At 38.3% G+C, this 27,356-nt stretch overlaps 1 protein-coding gene across 3 annotated transcripts in view; it reads right to left on the bottom strand.

Annotated features, from left to right (window-relative positions):
• The window catches only part of dnaaf1 (dynein axonemal assembly factor 1), a 178,378-nt gene that overhangs the window by 99,613 nt on the left and 51,409 nt on the right, over positions 1–27,356 (bottom strand). For 2 of the 3 annotated variants that reach the window (XM_067997601.1, XM_067997602.1), the window contains exon 8: positions 26,155–26,228. The exons of the other annotated variant lie outside the window; for it this stretch is intronic. In XM_067997601.1, coding sequence (XP_067853702.1) covers positions 26,155–26,228 — 74 coding nt within the window. The remainder of the gene's footprint in view (positions 1–26,154; positions 26,229–27,356) is intronic. 3 annotated transcript variants of the gene reach the window in all.

Raw genomic sequence — 27,356 nt, 5'->3', positions numbered from 1 at the left:
GGGATATATTATAGAATGTATTGTGAGGAGTGTGGAGTATATTATAGAATGTATTATGAGGGGTGTGGAGTATATCATAGAATGTATTGTGAGGGGTGTGGGATATTTTGTGGAATGTATTGTGAGGGGAGTGGGATATATTATAGAATGTATTGTGAGAGGTGTGGGATATATTATAGAATGTATTGTGAGGGGTGTGGAGTATATTATAGAATGTATTGTGAGGGATGTGGGATATTTTGTGGAATGTATTGTGAGGGGTGTGGGATATATCATAGAATGTATTGTGAGGGATGTGGGATATTTTGTCGAATGTATTGTGACGGGTGCGGGATATATTACAGAATGTATCGTGAGGAATATGGGAGAAATTATAGAGTGTATTGTGAGGGGTGTGGGATATATTATAGAATGTATTATGAGGGGTGTGGGATATATTATAGAATGTATTGTGAGAGGTGTGGGATATTATATAGAATGTATTATGAGCGGTGTGGGATATAATATAGAATGTATTATGAGGGGTGTGGGATATATTATAGAATGTATTGTGAGGGGTGTGGGATATATTATAGAATGTATTGTGAGGGATGTGGGATATATTGTGGAATGTATTGTGAGGGGTGTGGGATATATTATAGAATGTATTGTGAGAGGTGTGGGATATATTATAGAATGTATTGTGAGGGATGTGGGATATTTTGTAGAATGTATTGTGAGGGGTGTGGGATATATTACAGAATGTATCGTGAGGAGTATGGGAGAAATTATAGAGTGTATTGTGAATGGTGTGCGATATATTATAGAATGTATTGTGAGAGGTGTGGGATATATTATAGAATGTATTGTGAGGAGTGTGGAGTATATTATAGAATGTATTATGAGGGGTGTGGAGTATATCATAGAATGTATTGTGAGGGGTGTGGGATATTTTGTGGAATGTATTGTGAGGGGTGTGGGATATATTATAGAATGTATTGTGAGAGGTGTGGGATATATTATAGAATGTATTGTGAGGGGTGTGGAGTATATTATAGAATGTATTGTGAGGGATGTGGGATATTTTGTGGAATGTATTGTGAGGGGTGTGGGATATATCATAGAATGTATTGTGAGGGATGTGGGATATTTTGTCGAATGTATTGTGACGGGTGCGGGATATATTACAGAATGTATCGTGAGGAATATGGGAGAAATTATAGAGTGTATTGTGAGGGGTGTGGGATATATTATATAGAATGTATTGTGAGGGGTGTGCGATATTATATAGAATGTATTATGAGGGGTGTGGGATATATTATAGAATGTATTGAGAGGGGTGTGGATTATATTATAGAATATATTGAGAGGGGTGTGGATTATATTATAGAATGTATTGTGAGGGATGTGGGATATTTTGTGGAATGTATTGTGAGGGGTGTGGGATATATTACAGAATGTATCGTGAGGAGTATGAGAGAAATTATAGACTGTATTGTGAGGGGTGTGTGATATTATATAGAATGTATTATGAGGGGTGTGGGATATATCATAGAATGTATTGTGAGGGGTGTGGGATATATCATAGAATGTATTGTGAGGGGAGTGGGATATATTATAGAATGTATTGTGAGGGGTGTGGGATATATTGCAGAATGTATTGTGAGGGGTGTGGGATATATTATAGAATGTATTGTGAGAGGTGTGGGATATATTATAGAATGTATTGTGAGGGGTGTGGGATATATTATAGAATGTATTGTGAGGGGTGTGGGATATATTATATAGAATGTATTGTGAGGGGTGTGGGATATATTATAGAATGTATTGTGAGGGGTGTGGGATATATTATATAGAATGTATTGTGAGGGGTGTGTGATATATTATAGAATGTATTGTGAGAGGTGTGGGATATATTATAGAATGTATTGTGAGGAGTATGGGGTATATTATAGAATGTATTGTGAGGGGTGTGGGATATATTATAGAGTGTATTGTGAGGGGTGTGGGATATATTATAGAATGTATTGTGAGGGGTGTGGGATATATTATAGAATGTATTATGAGTGGTGTGGGATATATTATAGAATGTATTATGAGTGGTGTGGGATATATTATAGAATGTATTGTGAGGGGTGTGGGATATATTATAGAATGTATTATGAGTGGTGTGGGATATATTATAGAATGTATTATGAGTGGTGTGGGATATATTATAGAATGTATTGTGAGTGGTGTGGGATATATTATAGAATGTATTGTGAGTGGTGTGGGATATATTATAGAATGTATTGTGAGGGGTGTGGGATATATTATAGAATGTATTGTGAGTGGTGTGGGATATATTATAGAATGTATTGTGAGGGGTGTGGGATATATTATAGAGAATGTATTGTGAGGGGTGTGGGATATATTATAGAATGTATTATGAGTGGTGTGGGATATATTATAGAATGTATTATGAGTGGTGTGGGATATATTATAGAATGTATTGTGAGTGGTGTGGGATATATTATAGAATGTATTGTGAGGGTTGTGGGATATATTATAGAGAATGTATTGTGAGGGGTGTGGGATATATTATAGAATGTATTATGAGTGGTGTGGGATATATTATAGAATGTATTGTGATGGGTGTGGGATATATTATAGAATGTATTGTGAGGGGTGTGGGATATATTATAGAGAATGTATTGTGAGGGGTGTGGGATATATTATAGAGAATGTATTGTGAGGGGTGTGCGATATATTATAGAGAATGTATTGTGAGGGGTGTGGAGTATATCATAGAATGTATTGTGAGGGGTGTGGAGTATATTATACAATGTATTGTGAGGAGTGTGGAGTATATTATAGAATGTATCGTGAGGAGTATGGGAGAAATTATAGAGTGTATTGTGAGGGGTGTGGGATATTTTGTAGAATGTATTGTGAGGGGTGTGGGATATATTACAGAATGTATCGTCAGGAGCATGGGAGAAATTATAGAGTGTATTGTGAATGGTGCGCGATATATTATAGAATTTATTGTGAGAGGTGTGGGATATATTATAGAATGTATTGTGAGGAGTGTGGAGTATATTATAGAATGTATTATGAGGGGTGTGGAGTATATTAAAGAATGTATTGTGAGGGGTGTGGAGTATATTATAGAATGTATTGTGAGAGGTGTGGGATATATTGTGGAATGTATTGTGAGGGATGTGGGATATTTTGTGGAATGTATTGTGAGGGGTGTGGGATATATTATAGAATGTATTGTGAGAGGTGTGGGATATATTATAGAATGTATTGTGTGGGATGTGGGATATATTATAGAATGTATTGTGAGGGGTGTGTGATATTTTGTGGAATGTATTGTGAGGGGTGTGGGATATATTATAGAATGTATTGTGAGAGGTGTGGGATATATTATAGAATGTATTGTGAGGGGTGTGGGATATATTATAGAATGTATTGTGAGGGGTGTGCGATATATTATAGAATGTATTGTGAGGGGTGTGGGATATATTATAGAATGTATTGTGAGGGGTGTGGGATATATCATAGAATGTATTGTGAGGGGTGTGGGATATATTATAGAATGTATTGTGAGGGGTGTGGGATATATGATATAGAATGTATTGTGTGGGGTGTGCGATATATTATAGAATGTATTGTGAGGGGTGTGGGATATATTATAGACTGTATTGTCAGGGGTGTGGGATATATTATAGAATGTATTGTGAGGGGTGTGGGATATATTATAGAATGTATTGTGAGGGGTGTGGGATATATTATAGAATGTATTGTGAGAGGTGTGGGATATATTATAGAATGTATTGTGAGGGGTGTGGAGTATATTATAGAATGTATTGTGAGAGGTGCGTGATATATTGTGGAATGTATTGTGAGGGATGTGGGATATTTTGTGGAATGTATTGTGAGGGGTGTGGGATATATTATAGAATGTATTGTGAGGGATGTGGGATATTTTGTAGAATGTATTGTGAGGGGTGTGGGATATATTACAGAATGTATCGTGAGGAGGATGGGAGAAATTATAGAGTGTATTGTGAGGGGTGTGCGATATTATATAGTATGTATTATGAGGGGTGTGGGATATATTATAGAATGTATTGTGTGGGGTGTGGGATATATTATACAATGTATTGTGAGGGGTGTGGGATATATTATAGAATGTATTGTGAGGTGTGTGGGATATATTATAGAATGTATTGTGTGGGGTGTGGGATATATTATATAGAATGTACTGTGAGGGGTGTGGGATATATTATATAGAATGTGTTGTGAAGGATGTGCGATATATTATAGAATGTATTGTGAGGGGTTTGGGATATATTATAGAGTGTATTGTGAGGGGTGTGGGATATATTGTGGAATGTATTGTGAGGGATGTGGGATATTTTGTGGAATGTATTGTGAGGGGTGTGGGATATATTATAGAATGTGTTGTGAGGGGTGTGGGATATATTATAGAATGTATTGTGAGAGGTGTGGGATATATTATAGAATGTATTATGAGGGGTGTGGGATATATTATAGAATGTATTATGAGGGGTGTGGGATATATTATAGAATGTATTGTGAGAGGTGTGGGATATATTATAGAATGTATTATGAGGGGTGTGGGATATATTATAGAATGTATTGTGAGAGGTGTGGGATATATTATAGAGTGTATTATGAGGGGTGTGGGATATATTGTGGAATGTGTTGTGAGGGGTGTGGGATATATTATAGAATGTATTGTGAGGGGTGTGGGATATATTATAGAATCATAGAAGTTTACAACATGGAAACAGGCCCTTCGGCCCAACATGTCCATGTCGCCCAGTTTATACCACTAAGCTAGTCCCAATTGCCTGCACTTGGCCCATATCCCTCTATACCCATCTTACCCATGTAACTGTCCAAATGCTTTTTAAAAGACAAAATTGTACCCGCCTCTACTACTGCCTCTGGCAGCTCGTTCCAGACACTCACCACCCTTTGAGTGAAAAAATTGCCCCTCTGGACCCTTTTGTATCTCTCCCCTCTCACCTTAAATCTATGCCCCCTCGTTATAGACTCCCCTACCTTTGGGAAAAGATTTTGACTATCGACCTTATCTATGCCCCTCATTATTTTATAGACTTCGATAAGATCACCCCTTAACCTCCTACTCTCCAGGGAAAAAAGTCCCAGTCTGTCTAACCTCTCCCTGTAAGTCAAACCATCAAGTCTCGGTAGCATCCTAGTAAATCTTTTCTGCACTCTTTCTAGTTTAATAATATCCTTTCTATAATAGGGTGACCAGAACTGTACACAGTACTCCAAGTGTGGCCTCACCAATGCCCTGTACAACTTCAACAAGACATCCCAACTCCTGCATTCAATGTTCTGACCAATGAAACCAAGCATGCCGAATGCCTTCTTCACTACCCTATCCACCTGTGACTCCACTTTCAAGGAGCTATGAATCTGTACTCCCAGATCTCTTTGTTCTATAACTCTCCCCAACGCCCTACCATTAACGGAGTAGGTCCTGGCCCGATTCGATCTACCAAAATGCATCACCTCACATTTATCTAAATTAAACTCCATCTGCCATTCATCGGCCCACTGGCCCAATTTATCAAGATCCCGTTGCAATCCTAGATAACCTTCTTCACTGTCCACAATGCCACCAATCTTGGTGTCATCTGCAAACTTACTAACCATGCCTCCTAAATTCTCATCCAAATCATTAATATAAATAACAAATAACAGCGGACCCAGCACCGATCCCTGAGGCACACCGCTGGACACAGGCATCCAGTTTGAAAAACAACCCTCGACAACCACCCTCTGTCTTCTGTCGTCAAGCCAATTTTGTATCCAATTGGCTACCTCACCTTGGATCCCATGAGATTTAACCTTATGTAACAACCTACCATGCGGTACCTTGTCAAATGCTTTGCTGAAGTCCATGTAGACCACGTCTACTGCACAGCCCTCATCTATCTTCTTGGTTACCCCTTCAAAAAACTCAATCAAATTCGTGAGACATGATTTTCCTCTCACAAAACCATGCTGACTGTTCCTAATTAGTCCCTGCCTCTCCAAATGCCTGTAGATCCTGTCCCTCAGAATACCCTCTAACAACTTACCCACTACAGATGTCAGGCTCACTGGTCTGTAGTTCCCAGGCTTTTCCCTGCCGCCCTTCTTAAACAAAGGCACAACATTTGCTACCCTCCAATCTTCAGGCACCTCACCTGTAGCGGTGGATGATTCAAATATCTCTGCTAGGGGACCCGCAATTTCCTCCCTAACCTCCCATAACGTCCTGGGATACATTTCATCAGGTCCCGGAGATTTATCTACCTTGATGCGCGTTAAGACTTCCAGCACCTCCCTCTCTGTAATATGTACACTCCTCAAGACATCACTATTTATTTCCCCAAGTTCCCTAACATCCATGCCTTTCTCAACCGTAAATACCGATGTGAAATATTCATTCAGGATCTCACCCATCTCTTGTGGTTCCGCACACAGATGACCTTGTTGATCCTTAAGAGGCCCTACTCTCTCCCTAGTTACCCTTTTGCCCTTTATGTATTTGTAGAAGCTCTTTGGATTCACCTTTGCCTGATCTGCCAAAGCAATCTCATATCCCCTTTTTGCCCTCCTGATTTCTCTCTTAACTCTACTCCGGCAATCTCTATACTCTTCAAGGGATCCACTTGATCCCAGCTGCCTATGCATGTCATATGCCTCCTTCTTCTTTTTGACTAGTGCCTCAATCTCCCGAGTCATCCAAGGTTCCCTACTTCTACCAGCCTTGCCCTTCACTTTATAAGGAATGTGCTTACACTGAACCCTGGTTAACACACTTTTGAAAGCCTCCCACTTACCAGACGTCCCTTTGCCTGCCAACAGACTCTCCCAATCAACTTCTGAAAGTTCCTGTCTAATACCATCAAAATTGGCCTTTCCCCAATTTAGAATTTTAACTTTTGGGCCAGACCTATCCTTCTCCATAGCTATCTTAAAACTAATGGAATTATGATCACTGGTCCCAAAGTGATCCCTCACTAACACTTCTGTCACCTGCCCTTCCTTATTTCCCAAGAGGAGGTCAAGTTTTGCCCCCTCTCTAGTCGGGCCATCCACATACTGAATGAGAAATTCCTCCTGAATACACTCAACAAATTTCTCTCCATCCAAGCCCCTAATGCTATGGCTGTCCCAGTCAATGTTGGGAAAGTTAAAGTCCCCTACTATTACCACCCTATTTTTCTTGCAGCTGTCTGTAATCTCCTTACATATTTGCTCCTCAATTTCCCGTTGACTATTTGGGGGTCTGTAGTACAATCCTATCAAAGTGATCTCTCCCTTCTTATTTTTCAGTTCTACCCATATGGACTCAGTGGGCGAACCCTCGGATATATCCCCTCTCACTACTGCCGTGATGTTCTCCCTAATCAAGAACGCAACTCCCCCTCCTCTCTTACCTCCTGCTCTATCTTTCCTATAGCATCTGTACCCTGGAACATTGAGCTGCCAGTCCTGCCCCTCCCTTAGCCATGTTTCAGTAATAGCTATAACATCCCAGTCCCATGTCCCCATCCATGCCCTGAGTTCATCTGCCTTGCCCATCAGACTTCTTGCATTGTGAGGGGTGTGGGATATATTGTGGAATGTATTGTGAGGGATGTGGGATATTTTGTGGAATGTATTGTGAGGGGTGTGGGATATATTATAGAATGTATTGTGAGAGGTGTGGGATATATTATAGAATGTATTGTGAGGGATGTGGGATATTTTGTAGAATGTATTGTGAGGGGTGTGGGATACATTGTGGAATGTATTGTGAGGGATGTGGGATATTTTGTGGAATGTATTGTGAGGGGTGTGGGATATATTATAGAATGTATTGAGAGGGGTGTGGGATATATTATAGAATGTATTGTGAGGGGTGTGGGATATATTACAGAATGTATTGAGAGGGGTATGGGATATATTATAGAATGTATTGTGAGGGGTGTGGGATATATTATAGAATGTTTTGTGAGGGGTGTGGGATATATTATAGAGAATGTATTGTGAGGGGTGTGCGATATATTATAGAGAATGTATTGTGAGGGGTGTGGAGTATATCATAGAATGTATTGTGAGGGGTGTGGAGTATATTATAGAATGTATCGTGAGGAGTATGGGAGAAATTATAGAATGTATTGTGAGGGGTGTGGGATATATTATAGAATGTATTGTGAGGGGTGTGGGATATTTTGTAGAATGTATTGTGAGGGGTGTGGGATATATTGTGGAATGTATTGTGAGGGATGTGGGATATTTTGTGGAATGTATTGTGAGGGGTGTGGGATATATTATAGAATGTATTGTGAGAGGTGTGGGATATATTGTGGAATGTATTGTGAGGGATGTGGGATATTTTGTGGAATGTATTGTGAGGGGTGTGGGATATATTATAGAATGTATTGTGAGAGGTGTGGGATATATTATAGAATGTATTGTGTGGGATGTGGGATATATTATAGAATGTATTGTGAGGGGTGTGTGATATTTTGTGGAATGTATTGTGAGGGGTGTGGGATATATTATAGAATGTATTGTGAGAGGTGTGGGATATATTATAGAATGTATTGTGTGGGATGTGGGATATATTATAGAATGTATTGTGAGGGGTGTGGGATATATTATAGAATGTATTGTGAGGGGTGTGCGATATATTATAGAATGTATTGTGAGGGGTGTGGGATATATTATAGAATGTATTGTGAGGGGTGTGGGATATATCATAGAATGTATTGTGAGGGGTGTGGGATATATTATAGAATGTATTGTGAGGGGTGTGGGATATATTATAGAATGTATTGTGAGAGGTGTGGGATATATGATAGAATGTATTGTGAGGGGTGTGGAGTATATTATAGAATGTATTGTGAGAGGTGCGTGATATATTGTGGAATGTATTGTGAGGGATGTGGGATATTTTGTGGAATGTATTGTGAGGGGTGTGGGATATATTATAGAATGTATTGTGAGGGATGTGGGATATTTTGTAGAATGTATTGTGAGGGGTGTGGGATATATTACAGAATGTATCGTGAGGAGGATGGGAGAAATTATAGAGTGTATTGTGAGGGGTGTGCGATATTACATAGTATGTATTATGAGGGGTGTGGGATATATTATAGAATGTATTATGAGGGGTGTGGGATATATTGTAGAATGTATTGTGTGGGGTGTGGGATATATTATAGAATGTATTGTGAGGGGTGTGGGATATATTATAGAATGTATTGTGAGGGGTGTGGGATATATTATAGAATGTATTGTGTGGGGTGTGGGATATATTATATAGAATGTACTGTGAGGGGTGTGGGATATATTATATGGAATGTGTTGTGAGGGGTGTGCGATATATTATAGAATGTATTGTGAGGGGTGTGGGATATATTATAGAGTGTATTGTGAGGGGTGTGGGATATATTGTGGAATGTATTGTGAGGGATGTGGGATATTTTGTGGAATGTATTGTGAGGGGTGTGGGATATATTATAGAACGTATTGTGAGGGATGTGCGATATATTATAGAATGTATTGTGAGGGGTGTGCGATATATTATAGAATGTATTGTGAGGGGTGTGCGATATATTATAGAATGTATTGTGAGGGGTGTGGGATATATTATAGAATGTATTGTGAGGGGTGTGGGATATATTATAGAGTGTATTGTGAGGGGTGTGGGATATATTATAGAATGTATTGTGAGGGGTGTGGGGTATATTATAGAATGTATTGTGAGGGGTGTGGGGTATATTATAGAATGTATTGTGAGGGGTGTGGGGTATATTATAGAGTGTATTGTGAGGGGTGTGGGGTATATTATAGAATGTATTGTGAGGGGTGTGGGGTATATTATAGAGTGTATTGTGAGGGGTGTGGGGTATATTATAGAGTGTATTGTGTGGGGTGTGGGATATATTATAGAGTGTATTGTGAGAGGTGTGGGATATATTATAGAATGTATAGTGAGGGGTGTGGGATATATTATAGAATGTCTTATGAGAGGTGTGGGATATATTATAGAATGTATTGTGAGAGGTGTGGGATATATTATAGAATGTATTATGAGGGGTGTGGGATATATTATAGAATGTATTGTGAGAGGTGTGGGATATATTATAGAATGTATTATGAGGGGTGTGGGATATATTATAGAATGTATTGTGAGAGGTGTGGGATATATTATAGAGTGTATTGTGAGGGGTGTGGGATATATTGTGGAATGTATTGTGAGGGATGTGGGATATTTTGTGGAATGTATTGTGAGGGGTGTGGGATATATTTTAGAATGTATTGTGAGGGATGTGGGATATATTATAGAATGTATTCTGAGGGATGTGGGATATATTACAGAATGTATTGTGAGGGGTGTGGGATATATTACAGAATGTATTGAGAGGGGTGTGGGATATATTATAGAATGTATTGTGAGGGGTGTGGGACATATTATAGAATGTATTGTGAGGGGTGTGGGATATATTATAGAATGTATTGTGAGGGGTGTGGGATATATTATAGAATGTATTGTGAGGGGTGTGGGATATATTGTGGAATGTATTGTGAGGGATGTGGGATATTTTGTGGAATGTATTGTGAGGGGTGTGGGATATATTATAGAATGTATTGTGAGGGGTGTGCGATATATTATAGAATGTATTGTGAGGGATGTGGGATATTTTGTAGAATGTATTGTGAGGGGTGTGGGATATATTGTGGAATGTATTGTGAGGGATGTGGGATATTTTGTGGAATGCATTGTGAGGGGTGTGGGATATATTATAGAATGTATTGAGAGGGGTGTGGGATATATTATAGAATGTATTGTGAGGGGTGTGGGATATATTACAGAATGTATTGAGAGGGGTATGGGATATATTATAGAATGTATTGTGAGGGGTGTGGGATATATTATAGAATGTATTGTGAGGGGTGTGGGATGTATGATATAGAATGTATTGTGAGGGGTGTGGGATATATCATAGAGTGTATTGTGAGGGGTGTGGGATATATTATAGAATGTATTGTGAGGGGTGTGGGATATATTGTAGAATGTATTGTGAGGGGTGTGGGATATATCATAGAATGTATTGTGAGGGGTGTGGGATATATTATAGAATGTATTGTGAGGGGTGTGGGATATATCATAGAATGTATTGTGAGGGGTGTGGGATATATTATAGAATGTATTGTGAGGGGTGTGGGATATATCATAGAATGTATTGTGAGGGGTGTGGGATATATTATAGAATGTATTGTGAGGGGTGTGGGATATATCATAGAATGTATTGTGAGGGGTGTGGGATATATCATAGAATGTATTGTGAGGGGTGTGGGATATATTATAGAATGGATTGTGAGGGGTGTGGGATATATCATAGAATGTATTGTGAGGGGTGTGGGATATATTATAGAATGTATTGTGAGGGGTGTGGGATATATTATAGAATGTATTGTGAGGGGTGTGGGATATATCATAGAATGTATTGTGAGGGGTGTGGGATATATTATAGAATGTATTGTGAGGGGTGTGGGATATATTATAGAATGTATTGTGAGGGGTGTGGGATATATTGTAGAATGTATTGTGAGGGGTGTGGGATATATTATAGAATGTATTGTGAGGGGTGTGGGATATATTATAGAGTGTATTGTGAGGGGTGTGGGATATATTATAGAATGTATTGTGAGGGGTGTGGGATATATTATAGAATGTATTGTGAGGGGTGTGGGATATATTATAGAATGTATTGTGAGGGGTGTGGAGTATATTATAGAATGTATTATGAGGGGTGTGGGATATATTATAGAATGTATTATGAGGGGTGTGGAATATATAATAGAATGTATTATGAGGGGTGTGGGATATATTATAGAATGTATTGTGAGGGGTGTGGGATATATTATAGAATGTATTGTGAGGAGTGTGGGATATATTATATAGAATGTATTGTGAGGGGTGTGCGATATATTATAGAATGTATTGTGAGGGGTGTGGGATATATTATAGAATGTATTGTGAGGGGTGTGGGGTATATTATAGAATGTATTGTGAGGGGTGTGGGGTATATTATAGAATGTATTATGAGGGGTGTGGGATATATTATAGAATGTATTATGAGGGGTGTGGGATATATTATAGAATGTATTATGAGGGGTGTGGGATGTATTATAGAATGTATTGTGAATGGTGTGGGATATATCATACAATGTATTGTGAGGGGTGTGGGATGTATTATAGAATGTATTGTGATGGGTGTGGGATATCTTATAGAATGTATTGTGAGTGGTGTGGGATATATTGCAGAATGTATTGTGAGGGGAGTGGGATATATTATAGAATGTGTTGTGAGCGGTGTGGGATATAGTATAGAATGTATTGTGATGGGTGTGGGATATATTATAGAATGTGTTGTGAGCGGTGTGGGATATATTATAGAATGTATTGTGAGGGGAGTGGGATGTATTATAGAATGTGTTGTGATGGGTGTGGGATATATTATAGAATGTATTATGAGGGGTGTGGGATATATTATAGAGTGTATTGTGAGGGTGTGGGATATATTATAGAATGTATTGTGAGGGGTGTGGGATATATTATAGAATGTATTGTGAGGGGTGTGGGATATATTATAGAATGTATTATAAGGGGTGTGGGATATATTATAGAATGTATTGTGATGGTTGTGGGATATAGTATAGAATGTATTGTGATGGGTGTGGGATATATTATAGAGTGTATTGTGAGGGTGTGGGATATATTATAGAATGTATTGTGAGGGGAGTGGGATGTATTATAGAATGTGTTGTGATGGGTGTGGGATATATTATAGAATGTATTGTGAGGGGAGTGGGATATATTATAGAATGTATTGTGAGGGGAGTGGGATGTATTATAGAATGTGTTGTGATGGGTGTGGGATATATTATAGAATGTATTGTGAGGGGAGTGGGATATATTATAGAATGTATTGTGAGGGGAGTGGGATGTATTATAGAATGTGTTGTGATGGGTGTGGGATATATTATAGAATGTATTATGAGGGGTGTGGGATATGTTATAGAGTGTATTGTGAGGGTGTGGGATATATTATAGAATGTATTGTGAGGGGTGTGGGATATATTATAGAATGTATTGTGAGGGGTGTGGGATATATTATAGAATGTATTATGAGGGGTGTGGGATATATTATAGAATGTATTGTGATGGTTGTGGGATATAGTATAGAATGTATTGTGATGGGTGTGGGATATATTATAGAGTGTATTGTGAGGGTGTGGGATATATTATAGAATGTATTGTGAGGGTGTGGGATATATTATAGAATGTATTGTGAGGGGTGTGGGATATATTATAGAGTGTATTGTGATGGTTGTGGGATATAGTATAGAATGTATTGTGATGGGTGTGGGATATATTATAGAGTGTATTGTGAGGGTGTGGGATATATTATAGAATGTATTGTGAGGGGTGTGGGGTATATTATAGAATGTATTGTGAGCGGTGTGGGATATATTATAGAGTGTATTGTGAGGGGTGTGGGGTATATTATAGAATGTGTTGTGAGGGGTGTGCGATATATTATAGAATGTATTGTGAGCGTTGTGGGATATATTATAGAATGTATTGTGAGGGGTGTGGGATATAGTATAGAATGTATTGTGAGGGGTGTGGGGTATATTATAGAATGTATTGTGAGGGGTGTGGAGTATATTATAGAATATATTGTGAGGGGTGTGGGATATATTATAGAGTGTATTGTGAGGGGTGTGGGGTATATTATAGAATGTATTGTGAGGGGTGTGGGGTATAGTATAGAATGTATTGTGAGGGGTGTGGGATATATTATAGAATGTATTGTGAGGGGTGTGGGATATATTATAGAGTGTATTGTGAGGGGTGTGGGATATATTATAGAATGTATTGTGAGGGGTGTGGGGTATATTATAGAATGTATTGTGAGGGGTGTGGGGTATATTATAGAATGTATTGTGAGGGGTGTGGGGTATATTATAGAATGTATTGTGAGGGGTGTGGGATGTATTATAGAATGTATTGTGAGCGGTGTGGGGTATATTATAGAATGTATTGTGAGGGGTGTGGAGTATATTATAGAATATATTGTGAGGGGTGTGGGATATATTATAGAGTGTATTGTGAGGGGTGTGGGATATATTATAGAATGTATTGTGAGGGGTGTGGGGTATATTATAGAATGTATTGTGAGGGGTGTGGGGTATATTATAGAATGTATTGTGAGGGGTGTGGGGTATATTATAGAATGTATTGTGAGGGGTGTGGGATGTATTATAGAATGTATTGTGAGCGGTGTGGGGTATATTATAGAATGTATTGTGAGGGGTATGGGGTATATTATAGAATGTATTGTGAGGGGTGTGGGATATATTATAGAATGTATTGTGAGAGGTGTGGGATATATTATAGAATGTATTGTGAGAGGTGTGGGATATATTATAGAATGTATCGTGAGGGGTGTGCGATATATTATAGAATGTATTGTGAGGGGTGTGGGATATATTATAGAATGTATTGTGAGGGGTATGGGGTATATTATAGAATGTATTGTGAGGGGTGTGGGATATATTATAGAATGTATTGTGAGGGGTGTGGGATATATTATAGAATGTGTTGTGAGGGGTGTGGGATATATTGTAGAATGTATTGTGAGGGGTGTGCGATATATTGTAGAATGTATTGTGAGGGGTGTGGGATATATTATAGAATGTATTGTGAGGGGTGTGGGATATATTATAGAATGTGTTGTGAGGGGTGTGGGATATATTGTAGAATGTATTGTGAGGGGTGTGGGATATATTATAGAATGTGTTGTGAGGGGTGTGGGATATATTATAGAATGTATTGTGAGGGGTGTGGGATATATTATAGAATGTATTGTGAGGGGTGTGGGATATATTATAGAATGTGTTGTGAGGGGTGTGGGATATATTGTAGAATGCATTGTGAGGGGTGTGGGATATATTATAGAATGTATTGTGAGGGGTGTGGGATATATTATAGAATGTGTTGTGAGGGGTGTGGGATATATTGCAGAATGCATTGTGAGGGGTGTGGGATATATTATAGAATGTGTTGTGAGGGGTGTGGGATATATTGTAGAATGCATTGTGAGGTGTGTGGGATATATTATAGAATGTATTGTGAGGGGTGTGGGGTATATTATAGAATGTATTGTGAGGGGTGTGGGATATATCATAGAATGTATTGTGAGGGGTGTGGGATATATTATATAGAATGTATTGTGAGGGGTGTGCGATATATTATAGAATGTATTGTGAGGGGTGTGGGATATATTATAGAATGTATTGTGAGGGGTGTGGGATATATTATAGAATGTATTATGAGGGGTGTGGGATATATTATAGAATGTATTGTGAATGGTGTGGGATATATTATAGAATGTATTGTGAGGGGTGTGGGATATCTAATAGAATGTATTGTGAGGGGTGTGGGATATATTATAGAATGTATTGTGAGGGGTGTGGGATATATTATAGAATGTATTGTGAGGGGTGTGGGATATATTATATCGAATGTATTGTGAATGGTGTGGGATATATTATAGAGTGTATTGTGAGGGGTGTAGGATATATTATAGAATGTATTGTGAGGGGTGTGGGATATATTACAGAATGTATTGAGAGGGGTGTGGGATATATTATAGAATGTATTGTGAGGGGTGTGGGATATATTATAGAATGTATTGTGAGGGGTGTGGGATATATTATAGAATGTATTGTGAGGGGTGTGGGATATATTGTGGAATGTATTGTGAGGGATGTGGGATATTTTGTGGAATGTATTGTGAGGGGTGTGGGATATATTATAGAATGTATTGTGAGAGGTGTGGGATATATTATAGAATGTATTGTGAGGGGTGTGGGATATATTATAGAATGTATTGTGAGAGGTGTGGGATATATTATAGAATGTATTGTGAGGGATGTGGGATATTTTGTAGAATGTATTGTGAGGGGTGTGGGATATATTGTGGAATGTATTGTGAGGGGTGTGGGATATATTATAGAATGTATTGAGAGGGGTGTGGGATATATTATAGAATGTATTGTGAGGGATGTGGGATATTTTGTGGAATGTATTGTGAGGGGTGTGGGATATATTATAGAATGTATTGAGAGGGGTGTGGGATATATTATAGAATGTATTGTGAGGGGTGTGGGAGATATTATAGAATGTATTGTGAGGGGTGTGGTATATATTACAGAATGTATTGAGAGGGGTATGGGATATATTATAGAATGTATTGTGAGGGGTGTGGGATATATTATAGAATGTATTGTGAGGGGTGTGGGATATATGATATAGAATGTATTGTGAGGGGTGTGGGATATATTATAGAATGTATTGTGAGGGGTGTGGGATATATGATATAGAATGTATTGTGAGGGGTGTGGGATATATCCTAGAGTGTATTGTGAGGGGTGTGCGATATATTATAGAATGTATTGTGAGGGGTGTGGGATATATCATAGAATGTATTGTGAGGGGTGTGGGATATATTATAGAATGTATTGTGAGGGGTGTGGGATATATTATAGAATGTATTGTGAGGGGTGTGGGATATATTATAGAATGTATTGTGAAGGGTGTGGGATATATCATAGAATGTATTGTGAGGAGTGTGGGATATATTATAGAATGTATTGTGAGGGGTGTGGGATATATTATAGAATGTATTGTGAGGGGTGTGGGATATATTATAGAATGTATTATGAGGGGTGTGGGATATATTATAGAATGTATTGTGAATGGTGTGGGATATATCATACAATGTATTGTGAGGGGTGTGGGATGTATTATAGAATGTATTGTGATGGGTGTGGGATATCTTATAGAATGTATTGTGAGGGGTGTGGGATGTATTATAGAATGTATTGTGAGGGGTGTGGGATATCTTATAGAATGTATTGTGAGGGGTGTGGGATATATTATAGAATGTATTGTGAGGGGTGTGGGATGTATTATAGAATGTATTGTGATGGGTGTGGGATATATTATAGAATGTATTGTGATGGGTGTGGGATATCTTATAGAATGTATTGTGAGGGGTGTGGGATATATTATAGAATGTATTGTGATGGGTGTGGGATATCTTATAGAATATATTGTGAGGGGTGTGGGATATATTATAGAATGTATTGTGATGGGTGTGGGATATCTTATAGAATGTATTGTGAGGGGTGTGGGATATCTTATAGAATGTATTGTGAGGGGTGTGGGATGTATTATAGAATGTATTGTGAGGGGTGTGGGATGTATTATAGAATGTATTGTGATGGGTGTGGGATATCTTATCGAATGTATTGTGAGGGGTGTGGGATATATTATAGAATGTATTGTGAGGGGTGTGGGATATCTTATAGAATGTATTGTGAGGGGTGTGGGATATATTATAGAATGTATTGTGATGGGTGTGGGATATCTTATAGAATGTATTGTGAGGGGTGTGGGATATATTATAGAATGTATTGTGATGGGTGTGGGATATCTTATAGAATGTATTGTGAGGGGTGTGGGATATCTTATAGAATGTATTGTGAGGGGTGTGGGATATCTTATAGAATGTATTGTGATGGGTGTGGGATATCTTATAGAATGTATTGTGAGGGGTGTGGGATATATTATAGAATGTATTGTGATGGGTGTGGGATATCTTATAGAATGTATTGTGAGGGGTGTGGGATATCTTATAGAATGTATTGTGAGGGGTGTGGGATGTATTTTCGAATGCATTGTGATGGGTGTGGGATATCTTATAGAATGTATTGTGAGGGGTGTGGGATATATTATAGAATGTATTGTGATGGGTGTGGGATATCTTATAGAATGTATTGTAAGGGGTGTGGGATATATTATAGAATGTATTGTGATGGGTGTGGGATATATTACAGAATGTATTGTGAGGGGTGTGGGATATCTTATAGAATGTATTGTGAGGGGTGTGGGATGTATTATAGAATGTATTGTGATGGGTGTGGGATATCTTCTAGAATGTATTGTGAGGGGTGTGGGATATCTTATAGAATGTATTGTGAGCGGTGTGGGATATATTATAGAATGTATTGTGATGGTTGTGGGATATAGTATAGAATGTATTGTGATGGGTGTGGGATATATTATAGAGTGTATTGTGAGGGTGAGGGATATATTATAGAATGTATTGTGAATGGTGTGGGATATCTTATAGAATGTATTGTGAGGGGTGTGTGATATATTATAGAATGTATTGTGATGGGTGTGGGATATCTTATGGAATGTATTGTGAGGGGTGTGGGATATATTATAGAATGTATTGTGATGGGTGTGGGATATCTTATAGAATGTATTGTGAGGGGTGTGGGATATCTTATAGAATGTATTGTGAGCGGTGTGGGATATATTATAGAATGTATTGTGAGCGGTGTGGGATATATTATAGAATGTATTGTGATGGTTGTGGGATATAGTATAGAATGTATTGTGATGGGTGTGGGATATATTATAGAGTGTATTGTGAGGGTGTGGGATATATTATAGAATGTATTGTGAATGGTGTGGGATATATTATAGAATGTATTGTGAGGGGTGTGGGATATATTATAGAATGTGTTGTGAGGGGTGTGGGATATATTATAGAATGTATTGTGAGCGGTGTGGGATATATTATAGAATGTATTGTGAGCGGTGTGGGATATATTACAGAATGTATTGTGATGGTTGTGGGATATAGTATAGAATGTATTGTGATGGGTGTGGGATATATTATAGAATGTATTGTGATGGGTGTGGGATATATTATAGAATGTATTGTGAGGGGTGTGGGATATATTATAGAATGTATTGTGAGGGGTGTGGGATATATTATTGAGTGTATTGTGAGGAGTGTGGGGTATATTATAGAGTGTATTGTGAGGGGTATAGGGTATATTATAGAATGTATTGTGAGGGGTGTGGGGTATATTATAGAATGTATTGTGAGGGGTGTGGAGTATATTATAGAATGTATTGTGAGAGGTGTGGGATATATTATAGAATGTATTGTGAGGGATGTGGGATATTTTGTGGAATGTATTGTGAGGGGTGTGGGATATATTATAGAATGTATTGTAAGGGATGTGGGGTATATTATAGAGTGTATTGTGAGGAGTGTGGGGTATATTATAGAGTGTATTGTGAGGAGTGTGGGATGTATTATAGAATGTATTGTGAGGGGTGTGGGGTATATTATAGAATGTATTGTGAGGGGTGTGGAGTATATTATAGAATGTATTGTGAGGGGTGTGGGATATATTATAGAATGTATTGTGAGAGGTGTGGGATATATTATAGAATGTATTGTGAGGGATGTGGGATATTTTGTGGAATGTATTGTGAGGGGTGTGGGATATATTATACAATGTATTGTGAGGGATGTGGGATATTTTGTGGAATGTATTGTGAGGGGTGTGGGATATATTATAGAATGTATTGTGAGGGTGTGGGATATATTATAGAATGTATTGTGAGAGGTGTGGGATATATTATAGAATGTATTGTGAGAGGTGTGGGATATATTATAGAATGTATTGTGAGGGATGTGGGATATTTTGTGGAATGTATTGTGAGGGGTGTGGGACATATTATAGAATGTATTGTGAGGGATGGGGGATATTTTGTGGAATGTATTGTGAGGGGTGTGGGATATATTATAGAATGTATTGTGAGGGGTGTGGGATATATTATATAGAATGTATTGTGAGGGGTGTGCGATATATTATAGAATGTATTGTGAGGGGTGTGGGATATATTATGGAATGTATTGTGAGGGGTGTGGGATATATTATAGAATGTATTGTGAGGGGTGTGGGATATATTATAGAATGTATTGTGAATGGTGTGGGATATATTATAGAATGTATTGAGAGTCGTGTGGGATATATTATAGAATGTATGGTGAATGGTGTGGGATATATTATAGAATGTATTGAGAGTCGTGTGGGATATATTATACATTTTGTTGTGAGGGGTGTGGGATATATTGTAGAATGTATTGTGAGGGGTGTGCGATATATTGTAGAATGTATTGTGAGGGGTGTGGGATATATTATAGAATGTATTGTGAGGGGTGTGGGATATATTGTAGAATGCATTGTGAGGGGTATGGGATATATTATAGAGTGTATTGTGAAGGGTGTGGGATATATTATAGAATGTAATGTGACGGGTATGGGATATACTCTTGAGTGTATTGTGAGGGGTATGGGGTATATTATAGAGTGTATTGTGAGGGGTGTGGGGTATATTATAGAATGTATTGTGAGGGGTGTGGGATGTATCATAGAATGTATTGTGAGGGGTGTGGGGTATATTATAGAATGTAATGTGAGGGGTGTGGGATATATTATAGAATGTATTGTGAGGGGTGTGGAGTCCATTATAGAATGTATTGTGAGGGGTGTGGGATATATTATAGAATGTATTATGAGGGGTGTGGGATATATTATAGAGTGTATTGTGAGTCGTGTGGGATATATTATACAATGTGTTGTGAGGGGTGTGGGGTATATTGTAGAATGTATTGTGAGGGGTGTGGGATATATTATAGAATGTGTTGTGAGGGGTGTGCGATATATTATAGAATGTATTGTGAGGGGTGTGGGATATATTATAGAATGTATTGTGAGGGGTGTGGGATATTATATAGAATGTATTATGAAGGGGTGTGGGATATATTCTAGAATGTATTGTGAGGGGTGCGGGATATATTATAGAATGTATTGTGAGGGGTGTGGGATATATTATAGAATGTATTGTGAGGGGTGCGGGATATATTATAGAATGTATTGTGAGGGGTGTGGGATATATTATAGAATGTATTGTGAGGGGTGCGGGATATATTATAGAATGTATTGTGAGGGGTGTGGGATATATTATCGAATGTATTGTGAGGGGTGCGGGATATATTATAGAATGTATTGTGAGGGGTGCGGGATATATTATAGAATGTATTGTGAGGGGTGCGGGATATATTATAGAATGTATTGTGAGGGGTGTGGAGTATATTATAGAATGTATTGTGAGGGGTGTGGGGTATATTATAGAATGTATTGTGAGGGGTGTGGAGTATATTATAGAATGTATTGTGAGGGGTGTGGAGTATATTATAGAATGTATTGTGAGGGGTGTGGGGTATATTATAGAATGTATTGTGAGGGGTGTGGAGTATATTATAGAATGTATTGTGAGGGGTGTGGAGTATATTATAGAATGTATTGTGAGGAATGTGGGATATTTTGTGGAATGTATTGTGAGGGGTGTGCGATATTATATAGAATGTATTATGAGGGGTGTGGGATATATTCTAGAATGTATTGTGAGGGGTGCGGGATATATTATAGAATGTATTGTGAGGGGTGTGGGATATTATATAGAATGTATTATGAGGGGTGTGGGATATATTCTAGAATGTATTGTGAGGGGTGCGGGATATATTATAGAATGTATTGTGAGGGGTGCGGGATATATTATAGAATGTATTGTGAGGGGTGTGGGATATATTATAGAATGTATTATGAGGGGTGTGGGATATATTATAGAATGTATTGTGAGGGGTGTGGGATATTATATAGAATGTATTATGAGGGGTGTGGGATATATTCTAGAATGTATTGTGAGGGGTGCGGGATATATTATAGAATGTATTGTGAGGGGTGTGGGATATATTATAGAATGTATTGTGAGGGGTGCGGGATATATTATAGAATGTATTGTGAGGGGTGTGGGATATATTATAGAATGTATTGTGAGGGGTGCGGGATATATTATAGAATGTATTGTGAGGGGTGTGGGATATATTATCGAATGTATTGTGAGGGGTGCGGGATATATTATAGAATGTATTGTGAGGGGTGCGGGATATATTATAGAATGTATTGTGAGGGGTGCGGGATATATTATAGAATGTATTGTGAGGGGTGTGCGATATTATATAGAATGTATTGTGAGGGGTGTGGGATATATTATAGAATGTATTGTGAGGGGTGCGGGATATATTATAGAATGTATTGTGAGGGGTGTGGGATATATTATAGAATGTATTGTGAGGGGTGCGGGATATATTATAGAATGTATTGTGAGGGGTGTGGGATATATTATAGAATGTATTATGAGGGGTGTGGGATATATCATAGAATGTATTGTGAGGGGTGTGGGATATATTATATAGAATGTATTGTGAGGGGTGTGGGATATATTATAGAATGTATTGTGAATGGTGTGGGATATATTACAGAATGTATTGTGAGGGGTGTGGGATATATTATAGAATGTATTGTGAATGGTGTGGGATATATTTGAGAATGTATTGTGAGCGGTGTGGGATATATTATAGAATGTATTGTGAGGGGTGTGGGATATATTATAGAATGTATTGTGAGGGGTGTGGGATATATTGTACAATGTAATGTGACGGGTATGGGATATACTCTTGAGTGTATTGTGAGGGGTATGGGGTATATTAGAGAGTGTATTGTGAGCGGTATGGGGTATATTATAGAGTGTATTGTGAGGGGTATGGGGTATATTATAGAATGTATTGTGAGGGGTGTGGAGTATATTATAGAATGTATTGTGAGAGGTGTGGAGTATATTTTAGAATGTATTGTGAGGGGTGTGGGATATATTATAGAATGTATTGTGAGGAATGTGGGATATTTTGTGGAATGTATTGTGAGGGGTGTGGGATATATTATAGAATGTATTGTGAGGGATGTGGGATACTTTGTGGAATGTATTGTGAGGGGTGTGGGATATATTATAGAATGTATTATGAGGGGTGTGGGATATATCATAGAATGTATTGTGAGGGGTGTGGGATATATTATATAGAATGTATTGTGAGGGGTGTGCGATATTATATAGAATGTATTATGAGGGGTGTGGGATATATCATAGAATGTATTGTGAGGGATGTGGGATATATTATATAGAATGTATTGTGAGGGGTGTGGGATATATTATAGAATGTATTGTGAATGGTGTGGGATATATTACAGAATGTATTGTGAGGGGTGTGGGATATCTTATAGAATGTATTGTGAGGGGTGTGGGATATATTATAGAATGTATTGTGAATGGTGTGGGATATATTATAGAATGTATTGTGAGGGGTGTGGGATATATTATAGAATGTATTGTGAGGGGTGTGGGATATATTATAGAATGTATTGTGAGGGGTGTGGGATGTATTATAGAATGTATTGTGAGGGATGTGGGATATATCATAGAATGTATTGTGAATGGTGTGGGATATATTATAAAATGTATTGAGAGTCGTGTGGGATATATTATACATTTTGTTGTGAGGGGTGTGGGATATATTGTAGAATGTATTGTGAGGGGTGTGGGATATATTATAGAATGTATTGTGAGGGGTGTGGGATATATTATAGAATGTATTGTGAGGGGTGTGGGATATATCATAGAATGTATTGTGAATGGTGTGGGATATATTATAGAATGTATTGAGAGTCGTGTGGGATATATTATACATTTTGTTGTGAGGGGTGTGGGATCTATTGTAGAATGTATTGTGAGGGGTATGGGATATATTATAGAATGTATTGTGAGGGGTGTGGGATATATTATAGAATGTATTGTGAGGGATGTGGGATATATTATAGAATGTATTGTGAGGGGTGTGGGATATATTATAGAATGTATTGTGAGGGGTGTGGGATATATTGTACAATGTAATGTGAGGGGTATGGGATATACTCTTGAGTGTATTGTGAGGGGTATGGGGTATATTATAGAGTGTATTGTGAGGGGTATGGGGTATATTATAGAGTGTATTGTGAGGGGTGTGGGGTATATTATAGAGTGTATTGTGAGGGGTATGGGGTATATTATAGAATGTATTGTGAGGGGTGTGGGATGTATTATAGAATGTATTGTGAGGGGTGTGGAGTCTATTATAGAATGTATTGTGAGAGGTGTGCGATATATTATAGAATGTATTGTGAGAGGTGTGGGATATATTATAGAATGTATTGTGAGGGGTGTGGGATATATTATAGAATGTATTGTGAGGGGTGTGGGATATATTATAGAATGTATTGTGAGGGGTGTGGGATATATTATAGAATGTATTGTGAGGGGTGTGGGATATATTATAGAATGTATTATGAGGCGTGTGGGATATATTATAGAATGTATTGTGAATGGTGTGGGATATATTGTAGAATGTATTGTGAGGGGTATGGGGTATATTATAGAATGTATTGTGAGGGGTGTGGGATATATTATAGAATGTATTGTGAGGGGTGTGGGATATATTATAGAATGTATTGTGAGGGGTGTGGGATATATTATAGAATGTATTGTGAGGGGTGTGGGATATATTATAGAGTGTATTGTGAGGGGTGTGGGATATATTATAGAATGTATTGTGAGGGGTGTGGGATATATCATAGAATGTATTATGAGGGGTGTGGGATATAATATAGAATGTATTATGAGGGGTGTGGGATATATCATAGAATGTATTGTGAGGGGTGTGGGATATATTATAGAATGTATTGTGAATGGTGTGGGATATAATATAGAATGTATTATGAGGCGTGTGGGATATAATATAGAATGTATTATGAGGGGTGTGGGATATAATATAGAATGTATTATGAGGCGTGTGGGATATATTATAGAATGTATTGTGAATGGTGTGGGATATATCATAGAATGTATTGTGAGGGGTGTGGGATGTATTCTCGAATGTGTTGTGATGGGTGTGGGATGTATTATGGAATGTATTGTGAGGGGTGTGGGGTATATTATAGAATGTATTGTGAATGGTGTGGGATATATTATAGAATGTGTTGTGATGGGTGTGCGATATATTATAGAATGTATTGTGATGTCTGTGGGATATATTATAGAATGTATTGTGATGTCTGTGGGATATATTGTAGAATGTATTGTGATGTATGTGGGATATATTATAGAATGTATTGTGATGTATGTGGGATATATTATAGAATGTATTGTGACGGGTGTGGGATATATTATAGAATGTATTGTGAGGGGTGTGGGATATATTATAGAGTGTATTGTGAGGGGTGTGGGATATATTATAGAGTGTATTGTGAGGGGTGTGGGATATATTATAGAGTGTATTGTGAGGGGTGTGGGATATATTATAGAGTGTATTGTGAGGGGTGTGGGATATATTATAGAATGTATTGTGATGTATGTGGGATATATTATAGAATGTATTGTGATGTATGTGGGATATATTATAGAATGTATTGTGAGGGGTGTGGGATATATTATAGAGTGTATTGTGAGGGGTGTGGGATATATTATAGAATGTATTGTGAGGGGTGTGGGGTATATTATAGAATGTATTGTGAGGGTGTGGGGTATATTATAGAATGTATTGTGAGGGGTGTGGGGTATGTTATAGAATGTATTGTGAGGGGTGTGCGATATATTGTAGAATGTATTGTGAGGGGTGTGGGATATATTATACAATGTAATGTGAGGGGTGTCGGATATATTATAGAATGTATTGTGAGGGGTGTGGGGTATATTATAGAATGTATTGTGAGCGGTATAGGGTATATTATAGAGTGTATGTGAGGGGTGTGGGGTATATTGTATCTCGAGGTGGGCTTATTACAGCAATTGTTGTTCCTGACCTGTGCAGCTTTACTATAATATTACTGCTTACTGCTTGTTCCAGTGTTGCGGTGTGAGCTTAGAGTTTCTCTGCAGCTGCTCGTAGCCTTACAGCCCACAGTCAATTCCCAATTCATGGCCCCTGCTGTATTTGTAGCAGTTGTTTCCCTTTTGTTCAGAAACCCAGTTGGAGAGCCGAGGCCCACAGTACAGACGTGGCCAAGGTTGAAAAAGACTGGGTTCATGATTGAGTGTCTGTTAGGGGAATATTCAGCCCATATCAGGGTTGTCTCATTGAAATCAATGAGCTGAGAGATGGTCTGAAGAGGAGGCGTCTGTATCCTCAACCACAAGCTGCAGTGCAGCAGCCGCATAAACCCAAAGGTGTGACCATCACATCTAAAGACTTGTACCCTGTTACTCACCCTGGTGTTCCCCAGTCTCTGTTTGCACTCTCCCGTTTCCCATTGCTGACAAGGTGACTGGTGAAATAACTGAGCTGTGATTTAAAGAGCAACAAAAAAAGGAATATTATAATGTTTTTAAAACAGCATTTCATTATATGCTTCCCCTTCAATCCTGACAGTATAACATTTCTTTGCTGAAGAGTTATCAGTGATGCTAAGCTCAGGACAAATTTCACCTAATTGGCCTATTTGGTCAATTGAAGACATTGATTGGTAGAACTTCTGGTCCCAAAACCACTTTCATCTCCCTCCACCCATTAATCACCCTCCTCTCTCATCTATCCTTTCTGTTACAACAACAACTTGCATTTATAAAGCGCCTTTAATTCGTTTTTTTTCATTCGTTCATGGGATGTGGGCGTCGCTGACAAGGCCGGCATTTATTGCCCATCTCTAATTGCCCTTGAGAAGGTAAAACGTCCCAAGGCGCTTGACAGTAGCGATTATCAAACAAAGTTTCACACCGAGCCACATGAGGAGAGATTAGGACAGGTGACCAAAAGCTTGGTCACAGAGGGTGGTTTTAAGGAGCATCCTAAAGGAGAGAGAGGTAGAGAAGGTTTAGGGAGAGAATTACAGAGCTTCGGGCCTAGGGAGCTGAAAGTATGGCCGCCAATAAAAATCGGATATGCCCAAGAGGTCAGAATTGGAGGAGTGCCGAGATCTGGGAGGGTTGTAGGGCTGGAGGAGGTTACAGAGATAGGGAGTGGCGAGGCCATGGAGGGATTTGAAAACAAGGATGAGAACTTTAAAATCGAGGCATTCCCGGACCGGGAGCCAATGAAGGTTAGCGAGCACAGGGGTGATAGGTGAACAGGACTCGGAGCAAGTTAAGATACGAGCAGCAGAGTTTTGGATGAGCTCAAGTTTACGGAGGGTGCAAGGTCAGAGGCCGGCTAAGATAGCATTGGAATCGTCAAGTTTCGATGTAACAAACGCACAGATGAGAATTTCAGCAGCAGATGAGCTGAGGGAGAGGCAGAGCCGGGCAATGTTATGGAGGTGGAAGTAGGCTGTCTTGGTGATGGAGCAGTTACTAAAATCCTAATCCATCCCTTCATCACCTCAAGGCTCAACTTCTCGAAAGTGGCCCAGCTGGCGTTCTGAGCTCAATCACCCACAAACTTCAACTCATCCAAAACTCAGCATCCAACGTCCTG

Source organism: Heptranchias perlo, chromosome 16 (genome assembly GCF_035084215.1).
Source record: "Heptranchias perlo isolate sHepPer1 chromosome 16, sHepPer1.hap1, whole genome shotgun sequence".
Lineage (NCBI taxonomy): Eukaryota > Metazoa > Chordata > Chondrichthyes > Hexanchiformes > Hexanchidae > Heptranchias > Heptranchias perlo.
The sequence above is the reverse complement of the archived record's forward strand: the minus strand, read 5'-3'. Positions and strand labels throughout refer to the sequence as shown.